Source organism: Balearica regulorum, chromosome 2 (assembly GCF_011004875.1).
Source record: "Balearica regulorum gibbericeps isolate bBalReg1 chromosome 2, bBalReg1.pri, whole genome shotgun sequence".
Classification (NCBI taxonomy): domain Eukaryota; kingdom Metazoa; phylum Chordata; class Aves; order Gruiformes; family Gruidae; genus Balearica; species Balearica regulorum.
The window spans coordinates 91,559,998-91,586,388 of NC_046185.1; the positions used below are offsets into that span (position 1 = coordinate 91,559,998).

The following is a 26,391-nucleotide window of genomic DNA, read 5'->3' on the forward strand; positions in this document are numbered from 1 at the left end:
AGGCCCACAGGCAGAGGAAAAGAAAGCTTAAACTCAGCCGAGTACAAAACTTTATTCCCTACCTTAGCTCCTAAGGCTGGGGAGGACTTTTTATTGCTGATGACATTTGTTTCTGGAAAGGAGAGGAACACGCATCGCATCCGTGGGAGGGAAGAGTCGACTTTGTCACACACCCCATGGGGCTGTGTAAAGTAGCTGAGTGGGAGAATTTTTGACACCTCCCTGTGCTGGAGTAAACCCAAAAGTGTGGGCCAAGACTCCGGCAAGAGCCTCCCCTGGGGAGACACGGGAATAGCACAGCCAATCCTGCCTCTCCACGAGAGCTGCTCTCCAGCATTCCCGCAGCCCCGGCTAGAAACTGAATTCACAAATGGCACAGAGATAAGGGACCAGCGGGGGAAAGGGAAAGGTCAGCTAAGGATGCTACCACTACGGCCCTACCAGAGCAAATGGCAAACAGGAACAGATCCCTGAAGAGCAGCACTGGAGAAAAACCAATGTGTGCGTTGCAAACGTTCCCCCGTGCTCATCATCCCCTTTCTGCTATTACAAGAATGGATGTAAAAAACAAAACCTGCTTTGTGGAAAGAGACACTATGGAATCCGTAAGCAGAGAAAGCAATTGAGGCAAGTTGTACTTTGGACAACCATTTCCACTCACCTGCATACCAGAGTATACAGATTATTCCTACTACCACAGATAAGCAGCACCAGATGCAGTGGGGTGAGACCCTGTTTTATTACCAGCCCCCTGTGGTAAAAAAAGACATCAGGCCTGAGCTCCTGTGCGTTCTCCCGGGAAGCCTGCAGCACCACACAGTACATACCTCCAGCGTTTTCGCTTGGTAGGCAGGACATCCACTTGGCCTTGCCATAGATAACAAGCGGTTTTGACACGTTTGCAGAAGATGTGCCTTCAGGGCAGCAGCCCTGTGCGTCCCACATTCCTATTTTTTCAGTCAATTCCTTCACATCACACCAACACCAGCTCTTCAGCTGCTCCTGTCAGTGAATTTGCTCTACAAACAGTAGTTTTGCAAAGAAATCACTCCAGCAATGGAAGCTGGAATGCTCAATGGTACAGCTGCCTATAGGTGTGTGTACTGAAATGAGAGCACTGCAAACAGAGGTCACAAGGTATTAGGTCACACAAAGCTGGTGATACAGTACCCTGCAACAATACAGCGTACCTTGTAGACTGGGGCTGAGGTGGGGATGACTCTCCCTTAGCAGAGACTCACTGGATCTAAGTAAAGCAAGTGTGGCAGATTCTCGTGCTTACACATAGTCTTTGCTGTGGCAGCAACTTCCCACCTGCTCACGGCTGTTCCGTGCCCTGGCTGCATGGTGCGACTACCAGCAGTGGGCACATGCCCACCTTCCTGCATGCAAGTCTGTGGGTATAGCCTGTAACAAATGTGAAATATCTTCTGTGACTGATGCCAGCTGTGCTAGCAACATGCCCAGTAGGACCACCGGACCACTACCTAGTGGAAAAATGACTCCCTCTCCTCCAGCGCTCAGACGCTCTCAAGAGGCACTCCGAAGCTGCACGGATAACTGCAGGCCCATGAAATGATCTTTTTCTAGCACTCAACAAGCAGATGGAGGTTTGTGACTGGTTTCTCCCAGCCAAACTTCCCGGAGAGGGATGACTAGTTTCCAGAATGTTAAACATACGTGTGACCACGGCCAAATGCCAGATGGCTGGAAAGAGTATTGGAGCAGCCCTCATGACGAATGTCTAGCCTTGGCTGCCAGCATCATGTACCGTATGTAGCAGCTCCCAGATAGGAAGGCCTGGCTGCAAGTTGGGAGTGTGACACAGAGATATTACATAGCACAATTTCTAGTGATGCCATCATACAATAGCACAGAAAGAAGAAAATTTTTTCTTTCACTCATTTCCTTCACTATGCAAAGGGGTCTGCTTCAAAAGCACATTAATTGATAATGTGGATGGAAAGAGCTGTTTGAAAGGCAGGACACCTAGTTCTGTGCAGGAGATACAATTTTTGTTTAATTCTCGCAACAGATGATTTCAGGGAGTGATGAAGTATTGAGGTGTAGGTGGGTACTGTAGTTTGTGCTACTTAATCAGTTCTGGGCCAGTGGCAGGGAATCCAATGCTTGCTGTTGGAAGGGCTACGAAGTTACAAGTCTACCTGAAAGCCTCATGCAATGTATTTAGAGTTACTGGGTCCCCAGGAGCACCCACAACAGGAGAGCCTCTAAGCACCCTGGCTCTTCGCTCTCACTTGTAATCAGCGTACAACCAGGGGATTTGTGTCTGCATTTGATTGATGGTGCAGCCATTACCCAGGCTGATGCTTGTAATCAGAAGCAGAACACAAGTGGAAAGTAAAACAAGGAAAGAAAGGAAAAAAAGTCTGTGTGGCATCACTCTGCAAACCACCAACTCCAGCTGCAGCTTCATGACCTCTTTATGCTGATCTAACTCTGGGCTGCCACTGAAACAATCAGCCCTAACCTTCCTACCCACCCCATCATGAGCTGGACCAGGAAATCTGTCTGAACACTATTTTACAATTCTTTAATCAGGTTCCTTTTCATTTGGATAATTACCTGAGCTGGCATACTGCTCAGCTCACCCAAGCACAGGAGGCAGCAGTGGAGCACGGTCAGCAGCAGCAGTTCACACCGAGGTTAGCTAGAAGCTGTTGTCTTAAAAGCAACAGCCTCGCAGCGTACCAGTCTTAACCTGCCTCAACATATTCTCACATGCACATTGACACAGCTTGCAAAAAGCATAGCCAGTTTCAGAGAAATTCAAATGCGTATGCCACATCGGCAACATACAAATCAGCGATCTGCCCAGACTGATTTCATTTATGCTTTAGTCTGTGAGATGCTTATGTGAGACATGAAATGAAGCTAGGACTTTGCAGACTCCTAACGAGAGTGAGCCTGTGTGAGACAAACAGCTGGCAAACAAGTTATAACAACAACAACAAAAAAAAACCCCCAAGAAATGGTTGCCTATTTCTTTTAAAAAGGACTTCGTTGTTGGGTTTATTTTCAAGGAATATGTACACTTGGAGAAAAAAGCTGAGGCTTTTTTAGTCCTATCGATGTCTAAATGGCAATCTCCAAATGCAAATTTCAGTCACGGGACAGCATTCAGCCTGTATCAGCAGCACGCTCTGATCCCTGGATGGGCTTTTGGCACTCTAGTCTGTTAACCTGTATTTACATTCCAGAAGCAGAGGTTGGTTCAGAGGAAGCTTGAGGATGGGAACAAGGCAGGAAGATTTATCACTTTATCACGTGGAATGGTGCTTAGTCCTTCTGGGAAGTTCAAGTCTCTTTGTAGTTAACAGCTGGGCCAGTCCATTCATCAACATCATAAATATGGTCAACGACATCACCAGCAGATAGTGGCTAATGCTGCAAGGAGGAGACAGATAAAAGAAGTGTGAGAAAAATGCAAATTTGCAGAGTACAAAAAACCCCTGACATAAACCACCTTTGAATATTTTTTTCTTTTTAAGTTCGGCCTAATTATTGGCCTAGTAAGTAATTTTATATATGCTGCTTCTGGAAGACAACTATTATAGCAGCACTAACATGTAAAAACCAAAGTCTGTGACAAAATAAAATGGTGGGGACAACAGAAAACACAATTGAGCATATACCAAGTGAATAAGAGGTACCGGGTGTATTTTTCATTCAAGTGCGTAATTCGACATATGTGACGGAAACCACTGCAAAACTTCCATTTGCCGTGAACTGGTAACGCAGAATCTAGGTAGACATTCCTCAGTAGTAAGACAACTCAAAAATTTATGTCAGTTGAAGTGCAATTTTCTAGAGAAAACGCTATTCCAGTGATGAACAGGTTTAAGAAAAAAACTGACTACTTTTTCAATCAGCATTTCTAAAAATTGTGGAATTCTCTGCTATGGTAACACATGGTTTCAAAGAGATTAAACAAATTAGTTCAAGAGTGGCTAATAAACACAATATGAAGATGCAGCTTCTGGGTTAGGAAGTCCTTAAGTCACTAACAATTAAAAGGGTAACAAGCAGAGAGCTTGTTCTCCCCTTGCTCACATTCTGGTACCTGATTTACACTAGTGCTACCGCTGGGCTATTTAGGGTCAGACTGAGATTTGACTGAGGATATTCAGCATCCTGTGTTCAATGTCTGAATCAAGCTGCTATTATTGTGAACCACTAGCCATTAAGAAATTAGAATTTTTCCAAATCCAGTGACATTTCAGGCTAGACTTGCAGACAAAACACTGCTACACCCGTGTCCATCACACATCCAATGCAGCTCTTTGGTTTTTTTCTGGGACTACTGAAGATACTGATGTTCTGACATGAGAGGTATCCATACCTCCTGATGCACCCATCTCCACTATTTCAAAGCAGATGGCTCTTTAGGACAAGTGGGGTAACTTCAGACTCAACGATGTCTGAGTTTAGTCACAAAAAAGGATTGCAAGGAGCACTTGCCAGTTTAATGACCTGGAATTTCTGCCAGAGGACTCATTCAGTTTGAGAGTTTAGCCACAGACGAGCAGTAAAGCTCATAATGCCAACGCTATCAATCCTCACGACCCCAAGACCGTGACAACTCTGGTGCCAGCCTAGCGCAATTTAGCTCTGTGGAGTGGAGAAGCACCAGCTCTTAACAAAGCTGGGCTGCTAACCAGTGTGAGAGAATAAAAGTAATCCAGAAAGTTCACTAATGAGCAGGAGCTCTTCCACAGCCAGGATACCAGCATCCAAAGGACCCAGTCTGACCAAAGTGGATGGAGAATACTGAAAGGGACTTGACTCATGCTACAAGATTTTTCTGTTTCAATTTAGTTTGACTAAACCTTCTCACAAACACCTTGGTCAAAATACACAGTTTTAAGAAATCAGTTACAAAAATCCATCGCCACAAATGGACTCAGACCTCAACAAGCATAATACACCCCAACAGCCTGTAGCTTGCACCTCTGTAAACTCCCACCTGTATGCAGCATAACTGAAAATATTCACTAATGTGAACAACTCAAGGTTTAAAATATCAGACAGGAACCATCTTTCCCATGTGCCTCTCCTATAAGCATCTCCCCCCTCCAGCTTTATCGAAGCAGGGCAACATGCCTGCGAGAACCGTACCCCTGCCCTATTTCTGTGAGGAACATGGAAGATGACACAGCGAGAGCATGAAGTCAGGCACAAAGCATACCTTCACCTGAGCGGTGCACTTTGGACTTCATAGTTCACAGCACATTTACAATAACAAAGATAACACAAACACCTCAAGAGCTGCCCTTGGAAGTCCACCTGGGTGCGTTACAGGCTTGGTGTCAGTTCTCCACGGGAAAAGACATGTTTTCAACTGAAAGTCAAACCCTCCTTGCAGTTATCTTCATGGCGCAATGTGCCCTTGGGGACTCTACAAACACCACAGGTACAGACATCTGTGTGGCTCTTAAGGGAACAGCCACTCAGATAGCTGGATGGCTTAACGTCTCATGCATTACTAGTAACACCTCAGCCTTCCTTCTCACCTGGCACCAGAATTGTAGTTTTTCACGTAAGCAGCAACACCACTGTACTTCTAGCTTTCAAAGAAAGCTTGAATGAGAAAACCAAAAAGCAGAAGCCAAATGAAGACCCTGCCTTTATTCCTACCAACACCCTGAGACAGTCACTGGAGGATCGGCAACTTGCTACCATCAACATGGTCCTTACACAGGCATCTGAGTTCCTGTCCGCCCCAAAAGAAGCTTTTCCAGACGTGGGTGCTAATCAATGGTTTTGGGGGGCATAGAGGGGCATTCTCAAAGGAAAAAAGCCTCCACAAACTCTGCTTAGCTACCTGTCAGTTGAGGGACTGGTTCCTCTGTACTTTTGTCAAGAAGAGTGCTGCACACATTTCTCCTTTGCTATACTGCAAAAGGCTGAATAGTTATGCTCCTTCATTAAAATATCAGATATTCAGAGTAAAGAAATATATATATATATTATGCCATAGAGCACAATTAAAAACAATTTCAGTCTACCTGTCACATAATTACAAACAGTCAGCATCTCTGGGGCTATCAGCAACTGGTACTGCAGTGCCTGCAGGCAGCTCTGCTTAGTAAATTAGTTCTCAGTCTGGGGTAATGCTGTAATTAAACAAACAAGCAAAGCAAGACTCTTACAGGTATATGCCACAACAGCAGTGGCAAAATCTTGATCCCTACACAACCCAGAACGGCACTCTTGGCTGGATCTGTAGTTACAGTGAAGCAGGTAATTCTCAAAACAAGCTTCCTCCATCAGAAGTCAACCTGAGCTAATAAGAAAAAGGAGCAAGATTCTAGGCTCCAGGCAAGTTATGCCTTCCTCCAGGCATGTGGAGGAAGAAGAGACATTAAACAGGTACAAGAGAATAGCATAGTGGGGCACAGCAGGGCAACGCCTATAAAGGATGAGATGGACAGGGACAGATAATGGTAGAGAGAAGAGGTAGCTGGTGTAGGGGATCATGGATGAAAGGTCAGTGCCCTGTGTATGGTCAAGGTCAACAGGCAAAGCTGGTGCTAAGAAAATTTTGTATCAGAGAGGAAGGCACCTGTTTTGGTGGCAAGGAACCAAAAGGAGGACATATAAGGTACTACCATCTCCTGGCTTTGTTTGTGACAGTGTACATTGGTGAGAAGTATTAATCAAAGACAAGAACAATCAAAGATAGGTAAAAAATGAGAGGAGGGGGAAATCAATCTTGCTCCAAAACATGGCTTTCTCCCAACACAGGCTAATTTCTAAGATGGCAGACCTGATAAGAAGCTGGGAAGACAGGAAGATGGTGTAAGTTACCATAGCAATTAAAAAAATAGAAATAAAGCAAGTTAACCAAAAGCAACTCATGCAAGGACTTGTAAAAGCACTCTCCAGAAAAGTCCGAGGACCTTATTTCCACATGATTTTGAAGTGTGGAATTGTTCCCAAGCACACATTGAGACCTCAGATTTAGATTCTGAATTTTAAGTCTCCTGCAATTCCATCCAAGATCCCACACCCTCTCTCCTCTGTTTCACATGAAACAAAATCACAAAGCACATCACTCCTAGCTCCTATATTAGAAATTGTCGGTAAACGTTGTTTCCCTCCTGGTTACAAGACCTTTGTTTCAATAGTCAGAGCTAGAAGCCTCAGCATCCCAAACCTGAAATCAATTCTGTTATCCTAAAACCTAAAAAACAGTCTCCTGTGCTTTATCCATGTCCCCTGAACTTTGAAACTGCAGAACAGTTAAGACTGTATCTTTATCTTCCGGCAACTGTTATAAAAAGAGGGAGGAAGTAGTAGAGTATGTGTCTGTATAAAACTATATAATACTGTCATATAAAGAAGCTTTAGAGTTTATCTTGACTATCTGAATATACAGCTAGTTACAAATTGTATACACTGTATAGATATAATAGGCCTTAAAGCCTGTATCTCCCTATCTATAGAGATCTATAGATAGAGATAAACATACCTTTTAAGCCACAGAGAAATTATTTTAGTGACAAAGAAGCTGAAAAGCTAGCTATTCCATTTGTCTGCTTTTCAAAAACTGAATCTGTCAGAACAAACTTCTCATGATCACCTACTGCATACTGATACATCAAAAATACTAGGAAAACTGTGTTATTATTTTTAATGAAATGTCATGGTGTGGGTTTCTAGGGCATATGATGCAATTTAGGGTGACCTCAAGATGTATAGGTAGAGGGTAAGGTTAGCAGATCTCAGAAGCTTGCGTAAGCCACTGCTACGAGTCCTGTATTCACTGCAAGATTATTATCCCATTATTGTATCAAAACAATGAAAAGCATACTCTGAAAAACAAGTTCACATTGACTTTGGCATGACCATTAAGCAAAATGGCTTGAAAACTTTCTAAGAAGTCATAAATATTCATGACAATTGATAATTTACTGAGAGGAGGGAATCAATGGTGTGTTGCTAATTTGCTGAATGTGGTAATACAGGACTGTATGTTGGATCTGTTGTTGCTCAGCATTTCATTATGATCTGGAAAACTGGGAAAAGTAGGTATCTCTTTACTTTAAGGGCAATACTTAAGTGGCATGGTAAATTCAACCAGGAGAATAAAGACATAGCATTGTTAAAGCAGATATGAGGCACGGTAAAATGACATGGAATGTGGTTAAGGCATGGTAGAATGAGATGTAAAAGCCAGGAGTTGGGGGTGAAGTAAAAAAAAAAAAAAAAAAAAGGAAATATGTCAGTTCAGTAAACAGACCCTACTTCCAAACAATGAGAGAGATCTATTAGGAAACAAAACACCACCAAAAAAAAGCAGAGAAGGTGGTATTTTTATCCCAAGGGATTTAAAACCAGCTTTTACACATGAAACTTCTGAGCACTGGTATTGAAAAACCCAAGCACTGCCTAATGAGGGTTTCCTGCTGAACTTGCACATTCTTATAGTAAGACAGAGGACATACAAAGTTTTGAAGCATGGTGATTAGAAAATCCATAGAAAGCCATCATCACAAAAAAGTGATGTATGAGTACAGAAATATATATCAGAATCTTTCCAAATGCGGCACATCGTACCACTGGACTCTGACACACTTTAGAGGAATGAATCTTCACTGAGCAATTAAATTACTGGTTTTCCACTTGTGATTTCAATGATGTGGTAACTAGTAATATAAACCGAACCCTGATAATTGTGTGTGCGGACACACACACACACAAAAAAAAAAAATAAAATGAGAGCACCTGTCCCTAAGGGTGTTCCTATTCTTTGTTCCATGAAATCCTACACAGGTTTTGTTGAGATACAAACAGTTGGGGGAAAAAAAAAGAACTGTCATTTCCTTAACTGACTCAGCCTTCTCAGGAAAATTTTGGCAAGACCTAAAATGTCACCTGAGATGGGATATTTTCAGACCTTGCTGTCAAAGCAACAACAGACAATACTGCAATGGGAATGCTACAGAGCTGTCACTGCAGTTGCAACAGGAGGACAGGAAAGAGCCACATTAGTATCTCTCTCCCACTGGTTTTGGGAATTGCCCAAAACCTCATGAAGCCCATCTTCCCTTTCAGGAATAATGAAAAAAAATCTGCTGCTGTTGCCTGCTAATTTTGCCAAGCTTGAGGATCACACATTAGAAATCTGCTCAGAGGAGAAGGTTCAGGTGCCAAAATACTGCTCATACTAGGTAAAAGAAGGACCACTTGAGTTTTGTGCCTATGGCTTCACCTCTCTTCTTATCCGACCTATTCATCTTTATCTTATGTGCAGACACACACACACATATAAAACATATATAAAGGCACTACAATAATATAATGTAGGTGGCAAAGTCAAGCACTCAAAAGCGAAGTAATGACAAATTTAAGGCTGCCTGAACATTATGCATTACCACGTTAAAAATTAATCACAATTTACTCTTTTGAAAAGACTTTTTCAGTGCTTCAGTGCTCAAAACACGCACACAGAGAGGCAGGATTACAGTTCTGTGTAATGAGCTCCCCTACAATCTTCAGGATAAGGCAATCTTCCAGATGAAATGGATCCAACAATCTATCACCATTGTAAATCTCTACGCTATGAAGACCGTATATCAGAGAGGAAGTTTTTGGGTACTTTTAACAATTTACATTTTTGCTTGCTGACTTCCAATTAGAAAGCTTCCTGCCCAGCAGAACAGAGCTTTTCTGAGGGCTTTAACATCCTTAGTAATCTGCACAGGAATACACACCAAAGGATGAGGCCTTGGTGTTTATATCTGATTGACTATAAACTGACCATAGCAAGGAAGCGTGACGTTAAAGCATCATTCTCACTATTTGATCTACCTGTATCTCTTTGCATTAGGAACCTCCAAAAGGTTGCTACAAGCAGGAATCTGAACCTCCAAAGAAAACAGGCAGAATACGCAGAATATGTGTGCGTGTGTGCATACACACCTGCTTGTGCTGGGGGGAACGTTGGGGCTCAGCAAAGTACAGAGTAAGTGTAGACTAAACAGAATATTAACAATGGGTCACTATTCAACTTCTGTTTAAATAACTGTGTCAAGTGACCAGATTGGCTGGATTATTAACAACACATTCCCTACTAAGCTTATTATAGCATTTTACCTATTTCCACAACTCAGGGAAGGTAAATCTGAAATGCGTATTCCTTGTATTTGTTATTTCCAGACTATTCACAAGTAAGACTGCACAGTTGAAAACCTACTGCATGATGTATGCTGTGGGGGCTAGTACGACTCATAATGGAAAACAAATTCTCTCATTTTAGCTGTGATTTCTACATTTAAATGCTACAGATTTACTCTTCCCCAAGAAGGCTAGGATAAATGCATGGGTCTTGGTAACCACCAATATGTTTGCACAAGGTTCATTCACAGGGGATTGTATATGGAGGCTTAACTGGATTCAAGACAACTAACAATTTTGATAAATTGTTACTTTAACAGTGATTACAAGTAATTAAAATGCAAAACAGTAATTAAAATATTTTGTGTGTAATTACTGTTCTTTAGAAATCAAACAAATCCTACTAACTGTATTTCTTACCATGCTAGATTCATTACTTACTCCATATTGTTCTGGCACACATTAAGACACACGTTTTAGCTTGGGATATATGTGCATGTATATATATGTGCACATGCATTTTAAGTATGGGGAACATCACTGCAGCATTTGATTAAGGAGACTAATTGGAAAAAATTACAAGAGTTCTGAGTAGATAAACAGCAATATTAACCTATGAGCCTTTTAAAAATGCAATGGAGGCAAAAAATACTGTACCTTGTTCCAATATCCAGCCAGCTTCCATAATCTTTAACCAAAAAGAAAAAATGCTAGGAAATAAACCAACTTTGATTAGTACATCAACATTGCACAATTTGAAACACAAAATTAAAACCCATGTTTTCAGGCTGTTTACTCCAAGTTTCTAATTCTTCAGGTAGAACAAGGGCAAGACCTTTCCAGGAATGCTCATTTGGACTAAAGTAAAGAATAGTCTAAGGAACCAAGAATAGATTTAACATGGAATCAAACACAAACACCTAAAGATGGACTAAGTTCTGTCAAGCTGGGCTTGCAAGAAACAGAAGATTACCAGCAGAGAACTTTTCCAATATGAAAAAGCTACCTTATTGCCTGAAATATCGGGATCCCAAACAATGCCTAGTGCCAAAGAAAACGCTGCATATTGTTTTCATGGAATTTCACCACAAATTTCTTTGGGCAATTCTGGCAGTTCCCCACCTGTACAATGGGAGTCATGTTGGGAGAAGATAGCACTTGTCTGTTATTGAATATCCCAAATTCTAGCTGGTGGCCACATTGATTCAGGACCACAAACCAGTTCTCTCTTTTTCCTGCCAACTTGCTCATTTCTTGATTTACACACATTTCCTGCACATCAAACCTCTTTGGTAATATTTTGTTTGTACACCAAGTACATATTTGCTAATTGTTTTAAAATAGTTAAACCAAAATAGGAGATATATGAGATATAAGACCTGGATATACAGGGGCTTGCTACACACCAGTACATGCCTGCACTTTTCTTTTGGTGTAGGTAGATTGATTTTATTAATGAAATGCTATGAGTGTGGTTTACTGGTATTTTAATATTTTTCCTGTGAAGTTAATAAAAAATCAGATTAGTTACACAGATTTATTTGAAACTACATAAAACTTTATCATCTTCATTTCTCACTCTACAGACAAATTACTCTTTATTTGGTTTGTTTTACTTTTTTTTTTTTTCCCCTATCAGGTGAGATCCATGCTGTACAAGGAAATTATATCACGAATGCTTACTCCAGAACACAAACTCTACCTGCAGCTTTGAAAAGGTTTCTCTCTACCTTGTGATACCTAGGGGCACTGCTTGCTGGGTTGAAGACAGTTTAAGGGGGCAACACAAACACACTTTTAATCTGTAAAAATTACGCTGGGGCGTTGTTGAGCCTTGGGTTGTTTTAGCTAGCTTGGTTTGTGGATGCAAGCTTTCTGAAGATAGCATTTCCTAACAGCTTGTTACAAAGGGCACAAAGTGTCTTTTTGAGTGTTGCTATCTCCTGGATTCTGACAACTTTAACAGAGCTAGTGGGTAATGCATGTCTCCTTTTCCTCTCTTTTTCAAGGGAAGGTGGGGTGAGTAAAAGGTTCAAAAATTAACTAAACCCTGCACACAGCTAAACCCAACAGTCTTATTTAAATTCTTCCTAAGAATTTGATTGGAAAGCACATGAAAAACTCAGAATGATAACTTACTACTTCATTTTTGTCTCTTATTAGTTTGAGAATATTGCTTCTTCAGAAGCATTAATTACATGAAATTCAAAGAGCGGTGATTGGAGGAGTTTTATCTCTAAATTATGCTAGGATTTCAATCCAATTCACTGCCCTAGTTACAAAAACTTTGAAGTCTGAAACAAATTCAGATCTCTTTAGATGGAGTTAGGAGAGCTCTTTGCTTCTTGATCTTATTTGAAGAGAATGTGCAACAACAACTTACCAAAGCCATAATGTCTGAAATCACAAGAACAATGAGGAAAAGGCTGCAAAAGGAAAAAAAAAAAACAAACAGAAAAACGCAGACCATCAACCTTTATTCATGGCCACAGATGTTACAAAGCTTATTAAAACCTCCATAAAGAAATTGAAATCAGATATGATTTCTTGCACTTGCCTTTCAATCACTCAGATTCATTTCAGTCTATTAGAGAACAGTTAAAATATATGGCTAGAACATCTGGCATTTGTAATCCCACTCTGCTTGAAAAAGACATTTCACATTAACAGACTTCCAATTTTACTACAGAGAAACCTAACAAGTCATTTATTGGAGAACAAGAGCATCTTACAAACAGCGCCTGCCCATTCCTGACGCAAGGAGCTCATGTGCTTGTTAGGCCAAATAAAGCTGATTTAGACATTTCAAGATGGACTCAAGAGCGAGCAAAGCTGTTTGGCACAGGCAGGCAGATACCGGAGCTGATCGGTCCTATCCTGACAACCACCCTGCTGGGTAGGAGACTGCTAAAGGAGGTGCTCGCCCCCCCTCCAGATCTCTGGGTGCCTGTAAGCTGCTCTGGGAACGCCCAGCATTTTGGCGGCATGCTCCTAAACCCTCTCTGTCAGGTGGCAGGTTACTTCTAGAAAGTAGGCTGCAGCCAGTAAAAGGAACCAGAAGGGAGTGCACAGAGCTATTTTTTCCCCCATTAACCTAATCTTATTTTCATTAAACTAAGTAAATTCTAAATTACATGAAAGCAATTGCTATAACTGGTTAAAACTAGTTTCTAAGTTAATGACACTGAAGCAATGTTGCAAACAGCTGACCCATCAACAGAAAAAGCCTTTAACTAGAACACAGTTAATTCATCAGTACTACCATCATCAATCCACGAAGCTTTTTTTGGGAAAAGTCCTGTGTTGCACAAGCATGTACTGGGGGGGGACACTCATACCAATGCCTCCTGATGAGAAAGTTCCTGATACTGCCAATGTCAGCTATGCTTCATTAGTAAATAAGGATGCAACAAACTGACTGTATCTCAGGCGCACTGAAAGGCTTCTCTCCACTCACCTATGGCTCAGATTGGATGTTGCAACCTTGTTGTGCCTAGGAGGCACTCAGCTAGAGGGCTGTTTCCACAGGCAAGCTCCAAGAACATATTCTGACAGAACATTCCCCATGATCAGCAAAAAAACCAAACAAAAACCCAAACAAAATCACTCTAATCTGTAAACAGGGAGTTTAGGAGGAATTTGTCCAAATAATAAAAATCTACTTTTTGCCCTTCTGAACTGCAGGAAGCCTTTCACAACAGAAGGACAACACTAATTTCAGGGCATGTTTATACACCGCAAAGACCAGATTGTCCCCTGTGATGGCTTAGTTTATCTAGCAGGAGCAGCAAGAGCAATAAAGAGTGCAGCACAGACTTCAGGACATGCTGACAATGAGAGCACAACCTCTCCAGGGATCCTGGGTGCATCTTGTGGTTTCCAGGCTGATGCTGTGGCAGCATCACTGCTATTGTTACCTAAGCACAGCTAAACGAAGTCGGCACAAATACCAGCCAGAGTTACAAACCACTGCCTCATAAAGCAGCACAGACGTACTCATGTCCCCTGGTTTAAGAAGCTGGTATCGTTTCCCCTCTCACGCATTCAGATGCACATCCCATAAAAGCTTGCGATATCACCAGTGCTGCCATCGTGACCATTCACAAGCTAGGAAATGCTGACCTTTATGATGCCTGAACCCTAGAAATGGAAATAGGACAGTTTTCTGTGTAAACCCAATTCCTCAATGCAGCCCTGCTCTTGTATAAGCCTTAGTGAGGAGGACAAATACCCTTCTCCTTTGGGGGTCCAGGCACAGCCCAAGTACGCTGCGCACACAGCTAAGGCAGAGAAGGTAAAAGGGATGGTGAGCCTTGTGCTGCCTCTCCAACAAGAAGTCCGATTTCAGGCTGCCCTGTCCCTCCTTAGTACCAGGTGGTGTTGTATAGAGACAACAGGCAGGGCACAGGCAGGATGAAAACAAACAGAAAGGCAGAGGGCATCACACTGAGCAAGGGCAGCTGCCTCCTGCTCCGCTGAACAATATGCAGGGGACAGTCTCTGCGGTCCCCCTGCCACGGACAGTAAGGCTTTTGGTCCTCACACAACATCCCATGGTGACAAATTCAAAACCACGTGGCTGACCGGGACCTCCTCCATCTCAGCACCACCCATAATCTCACATGATGAACAGAGGATTCAGTGCACTGCATCCATTGAAAGAGGTAGAGAGGGCTAACAGTTAAAAAAAAAAAATCTTGAGAGTGAAAAGTGTGAGGGTATTTCAAATCTGGATACAGCACTCTGCGAGGCTGGACACCCGTTTCACATTCTCTTTGAAAAGTCTTTAGAGATGGGGAAAGGACTGGCAGCCATCTAGCCCTACTGCAAAAAATAAGAAATATTGAACACCTGGGAAGCCTTGAACTGCAATGGAAGGGCATCCAGCCCTTTATTATTATTTTTTTTTAAATGCTATTTGTCATGAGGTCAGTGCTACAAAGCTGTAAACTGGTTACATTATAAATGGGTTATTTTAAAAACATTGTGCTATAAGCAAAGATGCAATACAAAACAAAAATCAGACTTTAAATTCTGCTCATTTTTCTACATTATGGGGGAAAAAGTGCTCCTTCTGTGTACTGTCAACAAAGAATATTAAATATCTGATTGTTTCAGACAGGGCCAACACTTTCATTTATACTCATTTATCACTAAGAAAAGAATTCCTAAGCTTGCAAAATCACTGAACAAAACACCCAAACCATAATAACAAAGAAAAGCAACAATATAATATATTGGCTGATTATTTTTTTTAAATTTAGATTGAGATTTGACAATTCTGAATTCTTGCAAAATAGATTTGAAATCCTTACTAATGCAGAAATACAGCACTTACTGTACCTCTTAGAAGACAGCTGTGTTGTGACTTGAACAGCTTCGAAAGCACATGATACCAGAACAAACGGGATTACAACCTGTTTGAAACACAAGCTACATTTTGGTTTATAGCCGTATTTACAAAACAACCTGGCAGGTTGTGGAAACATTTTCATGCCTTTGAAATTATCACAGAATGTGTACGTTACAAAAATAAAATATTGGCAAGAAAGGGTAGAAACTCATTTTGCAGGAAGCATGTTTAATAAACGAATAAAAACCCCCTTCCATGGTCATAGCTGAACTGCAGTGAAATAAGCCATGAGGCAATATGGAAAACTATAATTAAAACACATTAATGATCCTCACTTCATTTATCCATTTTAGCACTAGCGATAAATACTTCAACAAGGCTAGAAGACAGAACTATTCAGATCCCGTATCTCATGTGACAGGCTGCAGAGCTCCAAGCATAACAGGAGAATCTCATCTCAACCACAAAAAAATCTGAACAGAGAATGCATTCAGTAAGGCAAGGATCACACTGCCCCTCCAAAGCCAAGTCAAGCAAATGTAAACATTTCAGGAAATTAAGAACAAAACAAACGAGTTAGAAACATGAATGTTGCCATTTGCTCTTTCCAAAGTTGACTTGTAATCCTTAAGTTAGTAGTGTAAATGCATCACAACTCTTACAGGCTAAAACCTGTTCCCTCGCATCCAGAAGGTTTGCGTTATTGACTTACGTCCTGCAGTATACCTGTAACTTAAGTCTGCTTTCTCTGGGACAGAGGTAGCAGAAAGCAGAGGCAGGAAATACTGCTTTATTTTAGCAATAATCCATAAATTCCACATCTCCCTTCCTGTTTGCCTCTTTACCTCTGCCTCTGGCAGACCCTGTACTCAAATATTAGAAAAGAGCTCCCACACCTTGCCTGCAAACAAGAAGTGCAATCCAATCTCTGCTAGACTATTAAAAATAATATTCATTGTAAAATGACAACCTAATCAGTAGAGCATTCAAATCCTGTACTCAATGTAATGTAGATAGGGCTAATAAAACACATATAGATCCTCAATGTTTCTGTAGATATTATACTATAGGGAAAGCTTATCTTTTTGTTAAATAATTTAAGTACTTCCATTTTAATACAATAAACTGATCTAATACAGTTAAATTATACTTCCATGCACTTTGGCTTCTCTCTTCTGGGAATCAGAAGGGTCTGTCTCTAGAAACAGTACAAAGGCTGAAAGCTTCATACATGGTTAAGAAGGCTAATGAAGCTCAAATACATATATATGTTTTTGCAAAGTAACAACCGTGTATGTGATATGTTATTTATTAAACAGTTCTTTGAGAAAATTTCACTAAGGTGAGATCACTAACCTTCAGCACAAGCAAGCCTCCCATCGTGAAGGGGCTGAACACAGTCAAGAAACAATAGACGGAAGCAGGATCAAAACTAGAGAAACATGAAAAAGACATTACAACACATCCTTGAAATGGCATTTTCCATTAAAAAACCACAGCATTTAGTTACTCTTGTAACACACTGTGCATATATACATTTGTAAACGAGGGTTCCAACCTTCTCTTCTCTTGCTCAATAGCAAGGACTGCCTACCTCACTTTTCTTTTTCTACAGTATTTCACTGCTCGTGTCTTTCAAGGTGCCATGGTGTTGGTGAGCTGCCGAGCTCTCTCAGCTCATGCTGCCAATAAGTTATAATGGCAATTGAGATGACCTCATAACCAACAAGCTCAGACTCTTAGGGAACATGCTACAGAGAGCAGAAATGAAATAAATTTTTATTATTATTCCACTGACTATTGCTTTAATTCTGCTGCCCTGATTTTGCTAACCAAATTTATATTTAGCACACCAACTGTAGGAAAAATTTTTTGTACCCTACTGTGTCTCAAATCAATGAATAAAATTTACCTGTTAACAGAAGCTATGTTTCCAGTACCAAAAAAGGCTGTCACTATGAAGAAAACCTAGATGTATTTAAGAGAAATACACCACAGAAATAGCTGCAGTAAAACAAAACCAGCATTTCCCCTCCCCCCCCTTCATTCCAATTTACCAATTCAAAATCCTATCATGAAACTATACAAGAAGCTGACACACTATTACAGCTTTACACTACATTAAGAAATCCAAAGTATTGTCTAGCTCTACCCAAGATTTCACAGATGACTCTGTCAATTTTAAAAGACAGGGACTGCCTAGGTAAGATTTTAGAGCCTGTCTTGAGGCCCCTGCCAGAAAACCGCAGCTTGTTTTTTCTGGGCCCCTACCTAGTAAGGTAGGAACATCCCTGGACCACAATCCCAGCTATGCATTCAAACACACATGGTTTTGCAGAAAGTAATGACATACACATGTGTACCACACACCAAAAGAGATGGCTTTATTGAGGAATTGACTGTGGAAGAGATAGTTGGCTACGAAACAAGACTAAAGGTTCCTATGCTATCCCTCCCATAGCTTTGCTGTCCAAAGGTTATGCTGAGTCCATCCATTGCAACACGAGACTCTCGGGGTTTTTTTCCTTACTTGATGGAGGGAGGACAACTTGGCAGTATCTGCACAGCTGAAAGTTTTTTTATAAGCCCTATCTTTTTCATGTAGATACAACGCTTGCTGCTACATAAGCTCATGATAGATAGTTTCCTACCTCCTGAGCTCTTTGGGGCCTATTATAGCTCACATCTCTCCTGTCAAACAATGTTTTTTAACTGCTTTTTTGCATCAGGCAGAGGGTTAGTCAGTGATGATGGCTGCTGTTGCCAGAGCTCCCTCTGGTCCTTCCACTCCTGTTATAGCTCCTGCATTGGATCATTTAAGTCTCTGCATAAACAATTTGCAACCAACTGTTCAGCAGAATCGTTGGGATTCTGCATGCAATATTTTGGAAGGATTAGGTCAGCATAACTAACAAAATTATGCTTCCCAAGAGTATCACATCATTTCAAGTTTAGTAACGCAGCAGTCTAACAGCATAGTGAAATTCTGCCAGTTAAGATTTATAAGAACAACAGTTCTGCCATAAAACAAACAAAAAATACCAGTAGCACATAATCTATTCAAAATGCTAAGCATAAGCAATCTGAATCTTCTGTAAGGTCCCTCAGCACATGCTGACTTTTGGGCCCTATATAGGAACCTTGAGACAGTCTTAAGATACACAGCTCACAGGTATTCACAATGTGACTGCTCTTGTAGAAAAGGTTTCTCTTCTAATACCACTCTTTCTAAACATTAAACAGCATCCACAACATCTTTTGAGCAGGTGTGTATCATACCTGGTCTCTGCAAGGGATACCTGCCAATTGTGTATTTTTTCAGGAGCCGAACAAAATACATTCATGTGCTTTAGATTAGGATGAGATTAAAGTAGTGCTGCAATCAAGTGTTAGATTGAAGTAGTACTATGCTGAAGCTTTGAAAAATACAATTGGATTATTTGATTTTTGTTTTGGCTAACTTTTAGCATCTGACAGACAGCAGTAGCTTTACTAAAAGTTAGCTTATTTTTGGTTAAAAATAGCAAAATAGCAAATGAAATCAGTAAGTTTACTGCAAGGTGTCTCAGCTGCTTTTCAGGTATATTCTACAGCAAACACAAACGTTCAACATGTAGCAAATTGTTTTGTCTCCTTCCTTAGCGCTGAACCGCCTTCTTCTGAGGTATCTGTTGCGCTTCCTCTGCTGCAGGTTCCCATATTCCAACAGCGCACTCTGTGACTGTGATCCACCCTCTCAGATTTGGTTATTCCACAAACTATAAAGCTTGTTTTTGCAGGAACCAGTATTGAGGCAACTCCCTCCCCAGCTCCAGCTATGATAAACCCACCCGCACTAGAAACCCACCTGTTCTAGACTGGCTCATAATTTCTGTCCCACTTGCACACCCATCACCCCTGATGCCAAACACCTCTTGCTTAACAGCTGCAGTCCCATGATGGAAGAGAAAAAAGACCACATTATCAAATCTACATAGTATTAAAAACCCCAAAAATCGGCTGCAGTTTCAGTTAGAGTAATGCAAAATAACTGTTAACATTAGCGAATAAACAGCTCTTCTCTCCCAAGCCCAAATAATTCCTAATTGCAGAAACCATGTGTGATATAAATAATCCTAAGCCAGGTTCTGGGAACATGTTTCATTAGACTCTGCAGGAACCTTCCTATTCATGTCCTCTGGCTGGCCATGGCCACTGCCTGTCCCCCCTAACATTTTCTTCCTAACACACTGCCATACTCTGAAAATGAGAATAACTTTAATACCTCCTTTTCTAACTGATTTGTGAAGGTTGAGTGAGTTCCCTCCAGCCAAAATGTAATAAAAAAAACCCCAAACTGAAAATAGGACTCCTTAGAAGGAAGTTCATCTCAACTGTAACGGTCATAAAAGACTAAACTTTTCAAACTGACCAAGGAGCCAGATTCCAAAACAGTGCAGTTCATACTGAATTTTTTTACTACTTTATCAAAAAACATAATGTACAAGACCATTGTCTTTTGAGCAATATGAGTCAAAATCTCCACACACTTCTGTTTCCAGTGTCTACCAGGCTACAGATTTTGATTGCGGGGCCTTCTGAAACAAACCCATCTTCTCCCTGGAATGCAGCAACTGACAAAAGGATACAAAGAAGAAAGACCTGCGGACATCATCTAGGTGGAGCTGTCGAAACTGAGTTATGTCAGTAGCATAGGTGAAGTTGAAAACAGCGAGCTGGAGAGACAGCAGAAGAAATCAATACCGAATATCAACTGAAGTACTTTGATAGAACCACCTTATTTTTACTGAAATGAATGAGAAATAAATCTACTTCCCTATCAGCTGTTATTAGAGTAGTATTATGATGAGGACTGCAAACCTTTCCCATATTTTCATTATACTTTAATGAATCTGCCAGAAAGATTGTACAAGTGAGATGATCAAATGAACAGTGGATCTTTTGCTGTTATCTACACTAAAAATGAACTTCTGTGCCTTCAATTTATCATCATCTTTTTTCGTCATAAATATTCCTCCTACACACACACACTTCCACTGCTCACATGAGCATGTGGATAAAGACCCACAGAAATAAAAGACTGCAATTATCCGCAGTTGACTTATGTTGTGAGTGACAATACTAAAATATTCTCCATCTCCTTCACTCAGTTCTCACCACAATATCATTTGACTTGAAGAGAAATTGTCTTCATGGAGTTTAAGAGGTCAATGAACTCCTTTTCACTGGGGAAAAGCAAAAATTCAAGTAACAGACATTCAACATTCACAACATTTTAATTAAAAATAATCTCACATCATCAGAGAACTGAGTTGGATTCTCTAATACAAGATTCACTTTGTGGCATTCTAGAGATATTTTTTCTAATTTGAAAACAGGAAGCTGAGGTGAGATCATTATTGTTCCTTTCACTTGAAACCAGAAGTCAAATGACATACAGAGAAAACAGAAAACTTAATTACAGAATTTACCTATGTTCTTTTCATTTGCATTTGATTAATAAAGTGTTCATGACTGTTTAATGCTGCTTTAAATAGAATTTTATTTTAAAACTAACAGAATATCAGATCACCATCAGACAGGCAAGCGTCAGAGATGCCCTGTTACATGATGCAAAAGCCAGTGTGGGTTCTAGAGTGGAAGAGAACAGTACACCCTCAGATGACTGTGCTGTGCTAGAAACCTCCAGCTGCAATCACAGGCTCACGTAAGTGTACGTTTTTACATTCAGATTCCTTCTCTATCACTTAAGATGCTATGAAACATGCTCACACAAAATATCATAACTATACGTAGCATAAATAAAAAGTGATTCCCATTTCCATTTCTGATATTCAGCCTTAAATCAGTAAATGCTGTTCTCTCTCAAGTTTTAAAATCGTCTCCCTTGCAGGAGAACCATAACACCACAGTATGCGTCAGGCCTGCTCTTGTGACTGCTTTGGCTCAGATTTCACCTCCCGGCACTTCTCCCTAATTATCATGAGCTGCAAAAGGAAGGAAAGATGTGGACCGCCACTTCTCTTACAAGTGACTGTTACTCCCACGCATCCGTAACCAGATTCTCTGTGATCTGCATCAAGGACGACCCACTTGGGAGAAGGAGGGGAAAGCTCTGCTGCACACCTGCCTGGCTCCCAGCACCCCAAACGCTCTGCAATAGGCACTTTGCCTGTAACCGAATCAATGCATAGCCACTGTTTGTTAAACCCTTGACCTAGTCTAAAAAGCTAAGTGGCAATGTGAGCAGCATGGGTTTTGAAAACTGCTGACACGATATACTAAATTTTAGGGTGAAAGAAGTTGCATTGATACCTGTTCTAAAACTCCCTCTCTGGGCAAATCTGAGAATGTACTAGGTTCCAATTTAGTCTCTGGCTCATTGTCTGTCTGATCATAAATAAAACACCATCCTTGACGAAAAATAGTGTCAGGTCAGGGCAAAGTCAAATAAGATGTCTGGCATTTCCCATGGGTCATTTCTGAAATAAAATTATTTCTTTTCAGCCTCTCACATGGATACTCGTTGACTCTGCAATCAGAATAAAAAAAGTACAGTGACATCGTACTTACTTTAAAGAGAGTTACTGTACCTTATGCTGAATTAGCATGACACGCAACAAACAGAGCTTGGTAGCCTACAGAACATACCACTACGGCAAACTGATTTCCTGCATTCCTAGAAATGGCTCTAATGTGGAGTATCTTCCATAATACCAATTATAAATCTCTCTTACAGAGAGATTTCATAAAACAGCTGATACTGGCTTCCCAAACTTAAAGAAATGCAAAATGTTGCTCTATGAAAACCACTCAGAACATTTATTATAACCTTGAGGGAAAAAAAAAAAAAGATAAAGCTGATAATTAACTTGATCTAGCTATCTGGAGCTGTTACCTTCGGTTTGAGTGAAAGGCCATAGTGCTGCAGTGCTTCTTGCTCCATGTATATCCACACAAACATCAAACCGGACAGCACCAGTGGAAACAGAGCTTCATACCTGAAGAGTAACATAATAATCATAGTAAGTGCATTTACTAACAACTAGTCAACATCAAATACTGACCTGTTTCTTTTTTCTTTACACAAATGATATATCAAAGACCTAATGGCATTCTCCCCCCTCTCTCCCCATTTCTGAGGAGTACCCACAGTTGGTTGGTTGAAGTTACAATCCATACAGTGATTAACTGGGAGAAGTAGGAGAACAAGAGGCTGCTTCAGCTTTGCCATGGTTTGCACCCATTTCCTTATCTGATGGCTGCCACAACATTGGATGAGTGCCCTTTGTGTCATGATTAATTTTAATAAAACTGGCATAAAATTTAAAGAAACAGGAAAAAAAACACATTTGGCATCTCTATAATAAAAAGAGCATTACATCTCACTGAAGTTAAACGTCCTTTTCTTTACTACATACCAATCCATCGCAATAGCAGCATCAAGTCATGCTCTAATCAAGGCAACTAAACTATTCTAGCTAGACCCCCGATCTCAGAGTACTTCTGGGTCCTGCACCACTCAAACACAGCAAACTGTGAGTGTACTTACTTGAGAGATTAAAATCCTTGGGTAACATAGGGGTGCAGATTGTCATTGGATAATATTAATTTCTCCCTACTCTCTACACCTCAGCTGTTTGTTTGTTTTTTCTTGCAGGATAAAATTATAATACTAACACCGAATGTAACACTAATACTGACAAGATTGTAATTTTTCCTTTTTACTTTTTTCCTTCTTGGACACAGACTTGTCTAAAAATAAGAAAATTATTGCAGTTAATCTTGATATTGTTTCTGTACTGTGTCTCCCCACTAATGTAGCTACAAAGCAGTTTCAAACTGGAATAAAAAATTTTGGATAGACATTTCTGCTTTAATTATCAGAATCACAAGCAGTTAATGAATATGAAGATGACAATGCTTGGGTTATCAGTAAGAAAAGTACCTGCAAGCCTCACAGTGGTCTACACTTGCCTACAAACTGAATGTCTTCAACTGAGTCAGTGACAACTAGTTGCATACAACCATGCTCTTCAGCTGGCTTCAATACTTCCACTTAACTGCACCTACAGAGGTGCTGTAATCCCCTAAGCAAGGCACTGGGTTATCATTACATGGTATAACAGAGCACTGAGGAGAGAAACACCAGATACTTTTGGCATTGGGCATCTTGGGTTTGCTATGATTGGTTGGTTTGGGGAATTTTGGGGTGGGTTTCTTTTGTTTGTTTTTAAAGAATTATTCCTAAATTTGTTGGTCTATTTGAAAATTGCAGAAAGACAGTAGAGAGCTGTTAACTCTCTGTCAGTGGTCTGGTGCATGGCTAAAATACAAAGAGGGAGGTTACCAGCCCGAGAGACCGTAACATTAATGCTTTATCCAACAGCCAGGACAGGCTAAGAAGGTTGAGTGTAAGAAAGTGTGTATGGACAGGAATAAGATTAGGATCAAAACCTTAATGGGCAAGTGGGAGGAAGGAGAGGCAGGAGGTAAAAAAAAAAAAAGCTTAATCTGAAGTGAGAGTATCCACGAGAGGCAGCTATTGCAAAATGTCTGCCGCAAGATAATTTATTCCACTTAATTTTCCAGTGTAATTAAATCCAGAGGATAAGCAGGAGGGGAGGCGGAAAGAATGGTTCCTATACTCCCCATTAATTATGCTTTTAAGAGCTACTGAGTTGGGGGGGGCAGGGGGGGCAGGTTGGCTGACACAGTGTTTTCTTCATTTATAAGCTTTGAGGAATTATCTTTTACCCGAAAAGAAGCAAGCCCTACTATTTATGTGGACTAGCATCCCTTTGCAAAAAGTTACTTCCATGAAAATCTCTCTGAATAAAATTTTCCCTCATTTTAGGGCTACCTGTTTCTTGTCGCATGTCATTTCAGCCATAACTAGACACCAGTGCTCAGCAGCTGGGAGAGAAGTTATTTCCTCTTTTTTGTGAGCAGAAAAGCACATGCCAAAACAACAAAAGACATACACTAAAATAGACTTTCTTATTTTGGTGCAAGATTGTTTGAATACATACCCTTCCAGCCACTGTTTGGTCTAGCTGAAAGGAATGTCAACAAAATAGATTGTTTATAATACAAGGAGAAATATGGAAATTCCCCTCAAATTTTTTTTAGGGAACTAACACAAACAAGGAGATAAATGGTGAGATTACAGCTGGAAGCACACATTTCACCTTTGACAGAAATGTTCATGAGATTCAGCAGACAGTTTCATATTTAGCCCTTGATTTTCATATGTATGATCAATCCAAACAGAGTAAGAAAGAAGTACCCTGTGCTGAGGAGCAGGTAGGTAGACATCACAGAGAGCAGTATGCTCAACAGTCGCTGAAAGAGAAATGTGGGGCTCAGTAACGGCAACACCGAGGAAGAAACTGCAATAAAGAGAGATCCATCAGTCACTACATGCAAAACATTTCATCCTTGGTAACAAGACAACGTTCTTCAAATCTTGACGCTTTATGTACAGAAATTCAATACTGGTCATATCTGCCCTACTTTTCAGAAGTTAGTTTTGCTAAAGAAAACCCAGTGTTTGGAGTATTTATCAAAAGTAATTTTGGTTCTCTATCATGTTAATTCCCTGGCTTTCTAGTTCATACCCTTAATAATTTCTCATGAACTGATGTTCCCTTAAGATAATGTGGAAGCATAATCCCAAAAAACTGTCAAACTTGACTGTTTAATATGACTCTAAGAACCACTTACCATGGCCCCAAGGACCTCCAGCAGGTCACAGACTGCAGTAACAGAGCCAATGTTCCATTGGATTAGATTAGGAAACCTGCCACATTTTGAGCTGCAACTGAAAAAACTTATAGTGCAGATAGAGAAACTATCAACTTATTAACTTCTCTACTTGAAAGGTTTAAACCAGGAATATTTAAGGAACTACAGGGGACCTAACTGTTGTGATTCATGCCTCTTGCCTTTAACTTGTAATGCATTTCTCTAATGCAGGTAGGAGATCTTAAGAGTTGCATGTCACTCCTTAGTGCAGTCCACTGTCTCAACTGCCCAGCCAGCACTGGTTTGCTGTCCCTAAAGAGACTCCACTAGCTGGGAAACTCCTGCAAGTGAGGACAGGGGCCAGCGGTTTGCAGGAGGTGAGGAAAGTTGGGAAGTGAGGAAATGGGCTACTAGAAGAGTGAGTAAGGAGGAAGAAAAGCAGAGGAAAAGCAGCCAGTGCTTGAAGCGAGGAAAGGGAGAAAGAAAAGCATTGCTGTGATGTCATCTTTAAACCTGATTTTTTTTAATATGAAAATTTTATCTCTTTATAAAGAAGTGTGTTGACAAATAACGTTGGTGTGATTCTTCATTGAGGTATAGTGCCCTCACATTACTGAATCACTCAGACTGCATCAACAGTAAGTCATGTTTAATAATCACTCTATTAAGGAACAGAAATAAAACTATAATATATGGAAAGTGCTCACTTGTTTTTATTGTCATAGTATATGTTAGTATTTACAGTAAACATATCAACAAAAGACAGATGAAGCTGTTTCTAAAATCTGTGGGTCAGCATGTTTTATTTCCTGGCTTTCAGTCTTGGCTACTGCTACAATTACAGAACAAGTGACTTCATTTCAAGGGTGCTTCAGTGTTTCAGCATCACTTGTAGCTTTCTATACTTTAAGAAGGCCTGGCTCAAGGAGGAACTCCAGGGACTTCCCCACAAGTCAGAACAGCTGAAAAGAAATTCAACGTGGCAACCAGCCTCTGTGAATGACAGACGTGTATCGCGCTCTGAGTGCAATCATAGATTGAGCGGCTGGTAGATGATAATTAGCCATTCCCTTCCATCTCTGATTTGATGGTTAATATCTGATGTGTCACAAGACCTGCAGGTTTCTGGCTGACCTATACAAATCTCT

At 40.6% G+C, this 26,391-nt stretch overlaps 1 protein-coding gene across 13 annotated transcripts in view; it reads right to left on the minus strand.

Moving 5' to 3' along the window:
* Window positions 1-3,003: 3,003 nt before the first annotated feature.
* Window positions 3,004-26,391, minus strand: part of PIGN (phosphatidylinositol glycan anchor biosynthesis class N) — a 106,370-nt gene continuing 82,982 nt past the window's right edge. For 3 of the 13 annotated variants that reach the window (XM_075744891.1, XM_075744892.1, XM_075744893.1), the window contains exons 21-29: window positions 24,786-24,888; window positions 22,395-22,497; window positions 20,125-20,211; window positions 17,409-17,464; window positions 16,853-16,928; window positions 15,487-15,560; window positions 12,527-12,569; window positions 10,801-10,853; window positions 3,004-3,408 (exon numbers count right to left, since the gene is read on the minus strand). In XM_075744891.1, the coding sequence (XP_075601006.1) occupies window positions 3,285-3,408; window positions 10,801-10,853; window positions 12,527-12,569; window positions 15,487-15,560; window positions 16,853-16,928; window positions 17,409-17,464; window positions 20,125-20,211; window positions 22,395-22,497; window positions 24,786-24,888 (719 nt within the window). In that variant the 3' untranslated portion in view covers window positions 3,004-3,284. Of the gene's footprint in view, window positions 3,409-10,800; window positions 10,854-12,526; window positions 12,570-15,481; window positions 15,577-16,852; window positions 16,929-17,408; window positions 17,465-20,124; window positions 20,212-22,394; window positions 22,498-24,785; window positions 24,889-26,391 lie in introns of those variants that run through there. The other 10 variants (XR_012833916.1, XM_075744895.1, XR_012833913.1 and 7 more) reach the window with 10 other exon arrangements.